Raw genomic sequence first — 12,779 nt, forward strand, 5'->3', positions numbered from 1 at the left:
AATACACAGACTGAACACAAGGTATAGTTTAAAGATAGCATATATATTTACTACCAAATCATAGATCATGTGATTGCACCTTTTGGTCAGTAAAAAGCTTAATTATATAACCTTGAATGTACAGTATACAATATACTAATACTATAATAAAGCATCACTTAAACCGCAGCAGCACTTTTGAGAGTACAAATCTTATAAATATTCATGTGTTAAGAAAATTTGTGATTATACATTATATGTGTGTGTGCGTGTGTGTGTGTGTTTGTGTGTTTTTATTTTTTATTTATTTATTTATTTATTTATTATTATTTGTGATTATAGTATAGTGTGGGTTCATTGCATATCTAAAAAAAAAAAAAGCTTGTGGGAACTGAGGCCCTCATTCTGAAACTTATTTATTAAATTGTGTCACACTGGTAACTTGAAACAGATGGTGCTTAGATGGTCTTCATTAAGGGATGGGGTGATGGGGTTAGGATTATGAAGACAGATTTTTGAGAGAGGAGTAGAGGGAAAATTACAGGAAAAGAAATCAATTGAGGATTGCACAGCTTTCATCGCTTAATCCTATACTGAATCTCTTTGTATTTCCTGTTAATAAAAATAAATGATGGCTTACTAGTGTAACAAGTCCTGCTTGCTCCACTCTGAACGGGATTCGAACCGGTGTCAGCCAGCATGAGAGGTTAAAGATGAAGGTAACGGCTACAGCCATTAGCATCAGTCACTAGTTCTTCTCTTGACGCCAGGGTAGTGAGGTTTCCACATACTGCACAACTATTACGTACCAGTTGGCTACCATTACACTAGTGTGTTCTTTACCTTTGTCCTGCCTACAGAAAACAGCAGACACTACAGCATAAACACAGAGCCGATTCCTTACGAGTTTGAGAAAGTAAATGCACGCAGAATGATTTTATAGGGGGCAATCATTTATGAATTTTTTTTTTAAACATTCACCCTCATGCATATTCATATTCTTGAATGAGTAATATTGAAGCATAGTGTGTAGGATAATTGTAAGTAGGAGGGAGTGTGATAAAACTCCAATCTGATTTGATTAGAAACGCTGTAAATCCCACTCTGTCCCTGTGCATGCCGCATCTTCCACCCTGCTGATGCCCTACAAACCTACTTCTTAATCCCAAAGCCTTTTTAGATCACAGAATCATGGACAGACCGCCTCTTTCAACACAAAGCCTGTTTTTCCCCCAACCTTGCACCGACCCAAACAAACACAATCTGATTGTAAGCAGCGCGACTTTGATTGATTGTAGTAATAAGAGGAAGGGAGGCACCGGGAATGCGGACTTGATGGGAATTTTGTGACGGCATGATGAGGTTAATTTCCTGCACTGGAATAGTGCAACCGGACTGTACAATCATCCTTCTCACATGACAACAGAAGAAGTGTATAACGCTGAAACTACATATTCGCTGCAGTCATGAGTAATGAGCAAGGTCGTACTGTTGCTTGAATCCAAAAGGTTTTTTTTCCTCTTCTCATCTTGCGCCCCCTCCCTCACCGCAAACCCGGACACTAAAATCGTGGCTGTCCACTGTACACCCAAACCATGCAACAACTCCGCTTTCTCTCTGTATCATTTAACACAGTGTTTATGTGTTTATTACGACCAAATGGTCAAAACTTTTATCAAGTTTTTCAGTGCATTTGGCTTAATGAAAGTATGCGCGCTCCCGTCAAAGAGCAGCATCAGCACCAATGTCTTGCGCGCGCGCCCGGCTCAAGCGAGCGAGCCCGTCGCCATCCCGGCCGGGAGAGTTGAAGCCGCGCGAGTTAAAGTTGGCCGAAAGGACGGCTGAACGATGCTGGACTGTCCGGTTACGCGGAGAGGATAACATCTGATTTACTCACCTAAGCGGGGGCTGTCTACCGGAAAGAATGGGCATCAAAATTCTTGGCCCGTGCCTCTTACTCTTTCTCGCTTTTCAGCATTGCTCCTCACGTAAGTCAAACTGCTGGTGCAAAATGCACTACATATGTCTTATTTGTCCAAAGCAGGGCATTTGCATGATTAAAGCAAGAACAAAATGTTTCTAAAATATTAATGTTTGGCCTAAATGACCATTTGTGAGCATTTAATGTAGCTTACTGCATCAGCGAGGAAATAGAATGTAAAACTGATATAGAATTTTCTTTTTTTTTTTTTTTGTTCCGTTTGTGTGTGGTCTAGAGGGTTTTTTTGTGGTGAAATTAAAGCATTGATGTTGTCCTGAGTCCTGGCTCGCGGCTCTGCCTGAGTCTGCCGGACTCTTTCTGCATTGCAGTGCTTCCGCGCGCTCACTTGGGCAAGTTTCTGCATGGCAAAGTGCGTATCGTGGCGCAGGGGACACGCGCAAAGGACACGCGGGTTTCACTTAGACTGTTAAAATAATTTATTTAAACATTTAGCAGCGGTTTCCTGTGTATTTTGATGTAATTCCATGAAGTTGTGGGACCAACCCTATGCCTAGAGGGTGGACGCATTAACTATCTACGAACTCCTAAATTCAAATGACGTAGAAATACTGCATGCGAATTCACACCTAGGTTACCTTAAAACAGCATTTGAATCCCAATATAAATAAAAAGAGAAGCATTCTAATTTAATAAATAACTAAACACTCATTTTTGTATTTAATTTATGGTTCCAGGAATGTTTGCAATATTTTACTCTCAACAAAGTCTGCTTTAAATAGGATACTTGCAATTGCTAAACCATGATATAAAATTGGTCTTGGTCTAATAATGTATCTGTTAGTGTGTGCACGCATTCCATAATTAACACTGATGGTTTTGTCATCACGTGAGCCTTTAGAATGGGGGTGTATTGTGTCTTCAATCTTGTAATACACGGTTTTACTGTGTCAGGTTGTGGGTTTGTGGACTGTGACTTAACCAGCTTGATCAAAGTGACTTTAGCTAAAGTTTAATTTAGCCATTTTGAATTATTAATGTAAGCCCTTGTCATCTCTGGATAGTGTTTGATGCCGAGGTCTTGTGTGAATGAGAGTGCAATCTATTGCATGCTAATAGGAATTGTGTCGCATATTGTGTTGAAACTATAACAGCACATTTTGAAACAATAAGGTGTTCTGAAATCCCAAAAGTGGGGCTTTGCTTGCCTCCCACCTCACTACAAATTATTTGACAAGAATGAGTACTTCAAAATGACGTATTGTCTTAAGGAGATAATTGAAGCAGCACTGAGCAGGGAGATGAAACAGCATTAACACTGCACTCTTGCTGCAGATTCACTGGCATAAATCTTTGGTAGGGAGGGAGGGAGGGAGTGGAAATTGTCCAGACTGAAAATGGATGCTCTCTCATTACAGGGAAATTATTTTACAATATACTCTTTATCAGTATCTAATATGTCCTTCCTGAAATATGTCCCATCTGTGTGTGTGTGTGTGTGTTTGTTGAATAGAGTTCAAATGGTGGCGTTTGGTGCTATAGAAATGATCCCATGCAAAAATGTGTGAAAGATTCAGGGAGAGGATGTTATTTTTAGTGTGTGACAAGGGGGTGACTTTCTTGGATTGACTCAGAGAATTTGGATTTTGATATTCATAATCCCTTTGGAGTTTATCTTTTTTGCTTTTATTCAAAGACAGCCGCTAACTGTGTTGCCAGCCCTGTTCTGAATAATTCATACCAACGTGCACCCCCCCCCACCCCCCTACGTTTGCAGCTGACCATGATAAAAATGCTAACCAAAGCCTTCCTACCTGTATGATAGTCAACATGCTCTTAACCAGCCCAAAAAGTGTGATCCAAACCAGCAGTTTAGCTCGACCCATGTGTAATGCCGTCTCCTCCCAGTGATGAGAGATAACTCATGTGATACGCTCTCACTTCTCCTATAGCAGAAGTGCTGCGTCAGCCTGCAGTGACTGGGGGAGTGCTTGTAATACAACACATGAGTTAGAGATAGAGGGAGAGAGTGAGAGAGAGAGAGAGAGAGAGAGAGAGAGCAGCGTTCAAGATGCTCCGTCACATTTGTCACCATCATCCTTACCCTTTGAGTAGTGAGCTGTAAAGGGTATTGGAGAGAGAGAAAGAGATACAGAGCTAGAGAGCATCATATGGAAGCAAAAAGGAGTTTGAAAATTGCAGATGGAAACAGCACTACGTGAACACAGATGTCACAGAAACACGACCAGGTCACTTTTCACCCCAAAATCAAATTAAATAAAATATAATATTTTGTGTAATTTAATTTTCATTAAAATACAGCACAATGAAAGCATTATTTCCCCTTAATGCTTTTTCTTCTGTAACTCTCATTATTCTCAATGGTGATTCTCATTACTGTTACAATATTTTTTACAGCAGGTTTCATTAGATTCACTCAAAAGATGACATTTTTCTCATTTAAGCTATCAAAATGCATAGACAGGAAAGTGTGGTTTAAGCATTTTGCAGCTTTGTCTTTAGATGCCATGAGATTTGCATGAGTGTGTGTCTCTGTATGTGTCTCTCTGAGTGTTATCGCATTTCCTCAGCTTACCCTGCAGCACTTCTGCTCTGAGTGCTTTAATAACTCTAATGCTTCTCGCTGCTCTGCTTAGCTGCTGGGGAAAAGAGTAGCACAGGGTGGAAATCAATGATCTCATATCTAGTGAAGAGGATGCTGCAAACTTCAATTTAGAGCACAGTCACAGACAATAACCCCTGCACCTTATTTAAAAGAGAGAGAGAGAGAGAGAGAGAGAGAGAGAGAGAGAGAGAGAGAGAGAGAGAGAGAGAGAGAGAGAGATGAGACTGGGTCACATTCAATCGATTCATTTATCAGCCTATATCTGAATAAATAAAAGCATGTGTGCTAATGCTTCCGGGAGTATTTAGAGTCCAGGCTAATATTAGAGGCTGGAAAATAAGTCTTATTCTGTTTTGAATAGTGAAAAATGTTAGGAGGAAGTTTCATAGATGTTGTATCATGTTTTATCATGTATCATAAAAATGTGTTGATCTGTGTTGTATATGATAAAATTTAGCATAACATGTTAAGTTGTGATGAGTAAAGACTAAAATTTGTCAATTTGAAAAATAGTATTTAGAAATCAGAATCTAATGTTGTGATTGTTATATCAATGTCCAAATGCTACAGATATCTTGCAATCTAACTTACCAATACAAAGCTATCATGGATTTTACAATGTGGTGAATCAACAGCACGCACACACACGCACACACACAATCTTTCCTCTTTCTGTCTCTCTGTCTGTCTCACTCAGTGTTACCCCTGCTGTCTCTTTGCATTTGCTACAGGATATGATAAAACCACCTTGAGAAACACATTTACTTAACTATCTAAATGGGATCATACCATAGACTTCTATTGTTTTTAATATGTAGCTATTTATCATTACTATAAACTATAATTACACCCACCCACACCCTACCATTAAAAGAAAAAGTAAAGACAACTCACATTTTTAGAATATAAAAGACACCTTTTCCTTCAAGGATACACCAAAAGTAATTTTGTCAGATTTAGCAAGCTTCTGGGGACTTTTTTCAGCAAGTTTTTCCCAGAGTACAGTCATGTAAGAAATGCAAAGTGCACAAAAACTAAAACCTTCTTTGTAAAAGAGTCTGTGATTGAACTGATTGAATGTTGTGGGGCACAATGTCATTATCTTGAACCTTTGAGATCCAGACTCCGAATTTGTTGACAGTAGTTCGAAAGTTCTGCTACTGAAATCAATCTGTGCTTACCAAAATTCGAACCACTGCCCCCAGTGGCCAAAACTGGAAGTGTTGTTGACCAGATTCTGGATGAAAAGTTGTTTTTTAGTTGTAAATTATGTAATGAAGTCAACAGGAATGCACATTTATTCACCATACGCCCTAACCCAAATCCTAAACCAAACCATACTATAAGTGCAGTAAAAATGTGTTAGCTTTAGAGCAAAAATGCATCCTCCAAATTGTGTTCACAACTGTGACTGTGATTGCTTTCTTGTTTCCATGGGGCCAGAACCTGTGATTTAGAAATTGCTTGTGCAATACGCTAGGGTCACAGGGGAAAGGTGAACACGTTTGAATAATGCAAAAATGTCTGATGAAGAATGCTGCTAGTCAGTAATTCAGGAGATGGGGGGTGGCGTTTTTTTTAGTAATTTGGCAGAATAGGGCACAGGAACATGAACATTCGCATGTTGATTTCCCGTGTGATCATGTTGCGAGATCACTGTCCCTCAAAGATGGAATGACCATTCAAACTATTTACGATCAGTCTAATCCCTCACGATCTTCAGAAAACATCTGAAGACATAGCTGTTCTGTTAGCATTTTAATATCTAAATAAGCACTTTCAATACTCCATACTCAAGGTTACCCAATAAAATATAAACACAGCTTGAACCTTTTGAATTACTTGTTTATATCAGCTATGCGACTTTGTGTTGCAGTTTGTTTTGTACTGCTTTTACCTTGTAAGTTGCTTTAGATAAAAGCGTCTACATGAATAAATGTCAATGGGACAATAGGAATGCTATGGGTGAAGGGTACATGATTGTTGTTATATGTGGTTAATTTCTCTCATTCGATCTACTTATTGGGGGGACTGTTTGCCTCTAGCCACATATTGTCTCCTGGTTCTCCTGGTTGGTATCTCATCTTGATAGCTCTGCATACTGTAGATCTCTTTTCTTTTCCTGTCCTCTGTCTGTTCTTGGTTTATGTGTCTGCTGTAGTTAGTGAGGTGCGGTGGATGGACTATGAGTGCTGATACCATTTGGGCAGATGGGTTCATTAGAGCTCTGTTGAAAGGGTGAAATTGAGGTGGGTTTATCTGACGCTGCTGTTTAGATTAAGCTGAAATGTTGCCAGGTCTAAATGAAGCAGGGATTTGTGTAACAGGGGACTGATGAAATGCCACAGTAATATTTGCTAAAAGGACCTGATTTATATTCTGTTCTGCCTGTCCACTCAGATGCAAAAACATTTGTGTATTGCTACATAACTGTAACAAAGCTAATCATAATTATAATAGACTTACCCTAACCCAAGCTCTAAAAAAAACTTTTTTACAATTTGGAGAAGAAAAAAACAAAACAGCATTGCTAAATTTTTTAAAATTGACATCCCAAAATTTCCTCTCACTTCTGGGGATAATTTTGTCCCCAACCTATAGCTAAGTACGCACACACATGCACACATATATACACACACAAAGTGTGTCTGTCGAGCCCTGTTTTGTTTGGTACCCACTTTATATTAGGTGTCTTTAACTACAGTGTACTTAAGCATTTGATTCAATGTATTTATAATGTACTGTACATACAGTATGTGGTGTTGCATTGTACCTACTTTTAAAGTACCAGCATTTAATTACATTTGTTGTTACACAGTAAATCGTACCCCTAACCCAACTCTTACCCTAAACCTAAACCTAACCCCTAAACCCTAACCCTAACCCCGACTCCTAAACCCGTACCTCAACCTCAATTACAGCTAATGTGTATCTTGTGAGAATTTTGCAGAACACGTGCACTCGTGTCAGTTCAGTTGTGAGTGATAACCTCGCCCCCCTTGTTAACTTGTTATCAGTTTATTTGCCTCACCTGCCTTCCCTCATTACCCTCCTCATTTCCTTCCCTATTTAACCTCCCTGTGTTTTCTGTCCCATGCCAGTCGCTGTTTATGTTATCCCTGTTTAGGTTTTTTCCTGTCAGTCTGATCCTGTTTGTTCCTGTTGTGTGGTACGGAGCCACACTACCTATGAGGCATTCTCTCCAGCCCAGTCCATCTGCAGATTGTCGCCCTGGACTGTTTTTGTTTATTTGTTTTGTTTATTTATCAATAAAAGCCTTTCTTAGTTAACTCTGCGCTTGACTCCTTGCTTCTCTCCACACCCAAAACCTTCAGCTATAACAACCAAAGTGCACCCTTCTCTCTCTCTCTCTCTCTCTCTCTCTCTCTCTGTCTCTCTCTTATTTATAATTTTACAAGTTGTAATTTCAGCTAAAGCTATTATACATTATATGTGTTTAAGGCAATTTGTGGATGTATTTTTCTCATTAATCAATAGTAATTTACCAGTCAACCCCATTTCACAGTGCTTCCTTATTTGTATGAAGATGTGATTTGGTGTCAAACTAAACCATATGACATTTTCATTATCTGCTTTATGGAATGCTACTGGAAAAAAATGCTGCTGAATATAAGTACATTTCTTTCTGTTTCTTTCTCTCTGTTTAGGGCCATGCTTAGATCCACTCATCTCTCCTCTCTATGCGTCCTCTTTCCACGCATCCTCTAGATATAACTTTCTTTACTCTGCACACTTTGCCAAACTGTATGGTAAGTGACTATGCCAGAAGAATGTCTTGTCACAAACATCTTAGAGGACAATTGGCATAGATTTTGACTAACATGTGTTTTGTTTACAATGTGTTTGTGTATGATGATGTAGGGAGTAGTGGGTGGTCTCCGTCCCCTCGGGACAGGCAGCCATGGATGCAGATTGACTTGGGGAGGAAGTATCGTATCATGGCTATTGCTACTCAGGGCACCTTTAATTCCTATGACTGGATCACCAAATACACGCTGCTGTATGGCGACCGATTCGATGCGTGGACTCCATATGTCATGAAAGGAGGCAACATGGTAAACATTGACTGTATACAGTATGTAGTTGTGGTTGGAGTGCCCAACAACTGATATGATTTGGTACTTGTGCTGATCAAGCCTCAATGTTTGGTTGAAAGCAGTCATTCTGGACAGGTCAAGATAATAAAGCAATACGCCACAAGAGGCCCTGTGCCACAGTGATTTTATCACAGTCAAGGAATGTTCTGAGGCTCATTGCGAAGCAGAGAAAAATGACTGTAGTGGCAGAAAGTAGTGTTTCTTTATAATTTATTTACAGTAATAATCAGAATAAATTTTGCCCCAAATTGTTCCTCTGAAAGAAAATAGTACATTAGCCCAACTGTAGGCTGTTTGCAGTTGCCAAGAAATGTAGCAACTTATATACTTAATTATTTATACTTATTTTATACTTATACTTAGTATAAAATTGTGCACTCATAGGCATATGTTTATCAGCATTTTGTGTCTGAACTATTTAGAAACTATTATAAGTATGCTTATGGTGTAGGATTTGCTAGGTGAAGAAAGTTTATACCTTTTATCGGTTTATGATTTGTTAAGTTGTGTATCAGATTCATAGGTCCTTGAATATCAGATTTTTTTGTCTCTCAGACGTTGCCTGGCAACTGGAATTACTACCAGGTGAAGAGGAACGTCTTTCATTATGCATTCACTGCCAAACATCTGCGCATCTACCCCATGGGATGGAACACTGACAACGGAGGCAAGATCGGCCTTCGGCTAGAGGTCTATGGCTGTGCTTACGGTAAACAGCTGAGAAACCTTAGCACATTTATGGACTGGGGCCGCAAGTCTGGACTGGGTCACTGCTGGCAAATGTTTATATATTATCAGCAGCCAAAAACTAATGTGAAAATCTCTTCAGTGCCTTGTAACGTTAACCAGGCCTTTGGGATGCGAACCTGAGCATTAATCAAAATCTAGCTGTTTTTACATTGTACACATTCTGATGATTTGTTTTCTGGTGCAGCGAGTAAAACAGTGACTTATAGAGCTGTTCAATTTGTAGCCCTAAAATCCAGAAGAGAATTAGCATGGGTTACCAATAAAATTGTGTTCCATTAAATTTATTTTCTCTGCTTTATAGAATAGCGATTTTCGCTAATACTTCTCTTATGGTGAACTGTATTTTAGAAGACTTTCACATTTTGTTCTACAATAAATTAAACACTCCTACCTCAAATGTGAATTTTGAAACCACTGTGTTTTTTAAAAAAATGCTAATTAACAAGTTGCTACATAAGGACTACAGTGATTTTCCTGGATGACAAGCACGTAAACTCAACAACAACAAATAAAAAAAAAAAAAAAATAGCAGCTTCAAAATGTACTGTTACTCATAAAATCAAAGAACGCTATTCTAAAAACACATTGGAAATTCCTGAGGAAACTCATGGCGATTTAGCCTTCCAGGTTGGCTGCATATTGATGTCATAATGATTGAACAGCAACAGTGAAATAACTTTGAGTTATTTAGACTGTCTAGAGCCACAAAAGTCACAAAAAGGCTTATGGGAAATTTTTATATATTGATATTTATATATTGAAAATATTGATGTTTTAATTCAATATCTATGTAAATAAGTACTGCCAGTATGCTGTTTCGTGCATGGTAAAAACAGTATTAACAAGGATAACTTGTCGAGACATTGATCATGACCTCCCTTGCTGAATTCAAATGCATTTGGTTCAATTAAAGTTTATCGACTTATTGATCACAATCACATAGTTCACAAAGCAGCTTTCCACAGCTGTTTTACGTGCCAGTCAGCACAAAACCTTTTTAATCTGTTTGGCATGGCTAGAAAGAAATCCGTTTGCTTGCCTATTTCATGTTACATTTTTTAGAACAAATAAAATCTCCCAATACAATCTTTGACAATCCTCTTGACATTTGACCCTAACAGACTCATATGTGATGCAGTTTGAGGGGGATGATATGGTGGCATACTCATTCCCACGGGGCCGGATGAGGACACTTCAGGACCACTACGCTTTAAACTTTAAAACCTTGGAGAAGGATGGCGTTCTTCTGCACAGTGAGGGCCTGCAGGGAGACTCCATCACGCTAGAGCTGAAGACTGGACGGCTATACGTACACATCAGCCTGGGTAATGATAACTAATAATGATAAGACAACACACTCTTTTACAGAGGTAAAGAGATTACAAAATCTTAGGAGAGAGACATTGTCCAGGAAATTTTAAATTTGAGGGATTTGGAATCAAGTATGGCCAACTATATAAATGGAGGAATATAAAATTGGGGTCATGCATATTGATCAAGGTCTGAAATCACTAGGTGCTAGACTAACCAAGGCAATCTTATGGCAACGTATATCATGACTGTCTTTCTGATCTACTTAAGGGAGCAGCACAGTTCATAACACAAATGGCATGACTACAATGAGGCTGGGCAACCTGTTGGACACCCAGCACTGGCACTATGTCACCATCAGACGCTATGGCCGAGAGGTTAACTTCACTCTGGACAGCCAAACTGAGACCACCATCCTCAATGGAGAGTTTCAATACCTTGACCTGGACAAACAGGTGAGAGAACCTGATGGTGGTGGATCCAACACATAAACAATTCTCACATACTTTCCTACACATTATAAATGTAATATGACTCTGAGTTGTCTTGAACAAATGAAGATGCAAATTTACAAGGAAATAATCTTTTATCTATGCCACAGTTAAAGTTCAATACAAGTTAAGCTCAATCGACAGAATTTGTGGCATAATGTTGATTACCACAAAAAATTGTTTGACTCGTCCCTCCTTTTCTTTAAAAAAAAAAAAAGCAAAGTTTATGACTTGTGGCTATACTTTTGAAAAAGTGAGTATTTAAATGTTAAAAAATTGGCCCCATTCACTTCCATTGTAAGTGCCTCACTGTAATCCAGATTTGAGCTTTTTTTAAAGAAAAGGAGGGGCAAGTAAAACAAATTTTTTTTTAGGAGTGAATATTATGTAAAAAATGCAATTGATTGAGCTTTACTTGAATTGATCCCTGAATATTCCTTTAAAGATAGGAGTGATGAACAGACACAAAGGCATAAAGACTTGACAAAAGAGAGTCAGCTAAGTTAGGATCCCCTAGGTATGTCAGATACAAAAGCAAGAAACGTTTTGTATTACCTTATTTATGGCAGTTATTAAATGTTTACTTATATCCTGACGATGTCCAATTCCTCTTTAGATTTATGTTGGCGGGGTGATTGAGAAAGATGTACCCCACCTCCCTGGTAAGGTAAACTTTCGTGGCTGCATGGAGAACATCTTTATCAATGGAATCAATGTCATCTACAAGACAAAATACCAGGAGCCTGAAATTCGACTTGCTCCTAAAAAGGTATGTGAGTTTTCCTAAAATACTACCAATCAGCAATAGGTAAATAATTGTGATTGGTATATTGGCAAGACTGATAATATCTGGCCATTTTGAGATTATCAATTGACAACATGCCTGCCTGACCGATTAAAAAAAGTGTCCACTTTGTGTTGTCAATTTCTAAATCTACCAACAGCCATGTCTATGGATATTCCAAATTTTTCTCTTTAAAATAGTTAAAAAATATTTAAGTGAATTGTGGGATAAATATTGTATAAAATACGTACTTATTTAATTTCCACAATTTTGTGCATGTCTCATTTACTATCCTTAAATTGTGTTATACTGTATACCGCATGGTATTATTATGCCGTTAGCCACCCTGCTCTCTAAATAGGTATCAGCCATTGAAAAACCCATATCAGTCAGACAAAAGTTAGAGTGTTATAATCACATAAGATGTCACTTTTTGGGGGCCCGCTGTATAGGTATATTCAAATGTTTTAAATATTTTTTGCTTTTCCATTCTTCAGAAAAAGATGCATTATACGTGCCGTGACCTTCTCTGGAAGCCCATGACCTTTGCAGGGCCCAACAACTACCTGCAGCTACCTGGGTTCTTCCGGAAAAACCGTTTGGCGGTGAAGTTTAAGTTCCGCTCCTGGGACTACACAGGGCTGCTGATGTTCACCAGGTTTGCAGATGATTTGGGCTCGCTGGAGCTGGGACTGAGTGAAGGACAGGTCAACGTCACTCTCATGCAACCTGGGAACAAGAGATTACGCTTTGCTGCAGGTATGACTTACAGTCATGGTGT

The 12,779-nt window shown here is 38.7% G+C and overlaps 1 protein-coding gene across 1 annotated transcript in view; it reads left to right on the forward strand.

Annotated features, from left to right (window-relative positions):
* Nucleotides 1–1,766: 1,766 nt before the first annotated feature.
* Nucleotides 1,767–12,779, forward strand: part of LOC127449768 (contactin-associated protein 1-like) — a 31,535-nt gene continuing 20,522 nt past the window's right edge. The window contains exons 1-8 of the mRNA XM_051713306.1: nucleotides 1,767–1,967; nucleotides 8,213–8,314; nucleotides 8,427–8,620; nucleotides 9,218–9,371; nucleotides 10,534–10,737; nucleotides 10,994–11,178; nucleotides 11,831–11,983; nucleotides 12,496–12,757. Of these exons, the coding sequence (XP_051569266.1) occupies nucleotides 1,904–1,967; nucleotides 8,213–8,314; nucleotides 8,427–8,620; nucleotides 9,218–9,371; nucleotides 10,534–10,737; nucleotides 10,994–11,178; nucleotides 11,831–11,983; nucleotides 12,496–12,757 (1,318 nt within the window). The 5' untranslated portion in view covers nucleotides 1,767–1,903. The remainder of the gene's footprint in view (nucleotides 1,968–8,212; nucleotides 8,315–8,426; nucleotides 8,621–9,217; nucleotides 9,372–10,533; nucleotides 10,738–10,993; nucleotides 11,179–11,830; nucleotides 11,984–12,495; nucleotides 12,758–12,779) is intronic.

This window comes from Myxocyprinus asiaticus, chromosome 13 (assembly GCF_019703515.2).
Source record: "Myxocyprinus asiaticus isolate MX2 ecotype Aquarium Trade chromosome 13, UBuf_Myxa_2, whole genome shotgun sequence".
NCBI classification, from domain to species: domain Eukaryota; kingdom Metazoa; phylum Chordata; class Actinopteri; order Cypriniformes; family Catostomidae; genus Myxocyprinus; species Myxocyprinus asiaticus.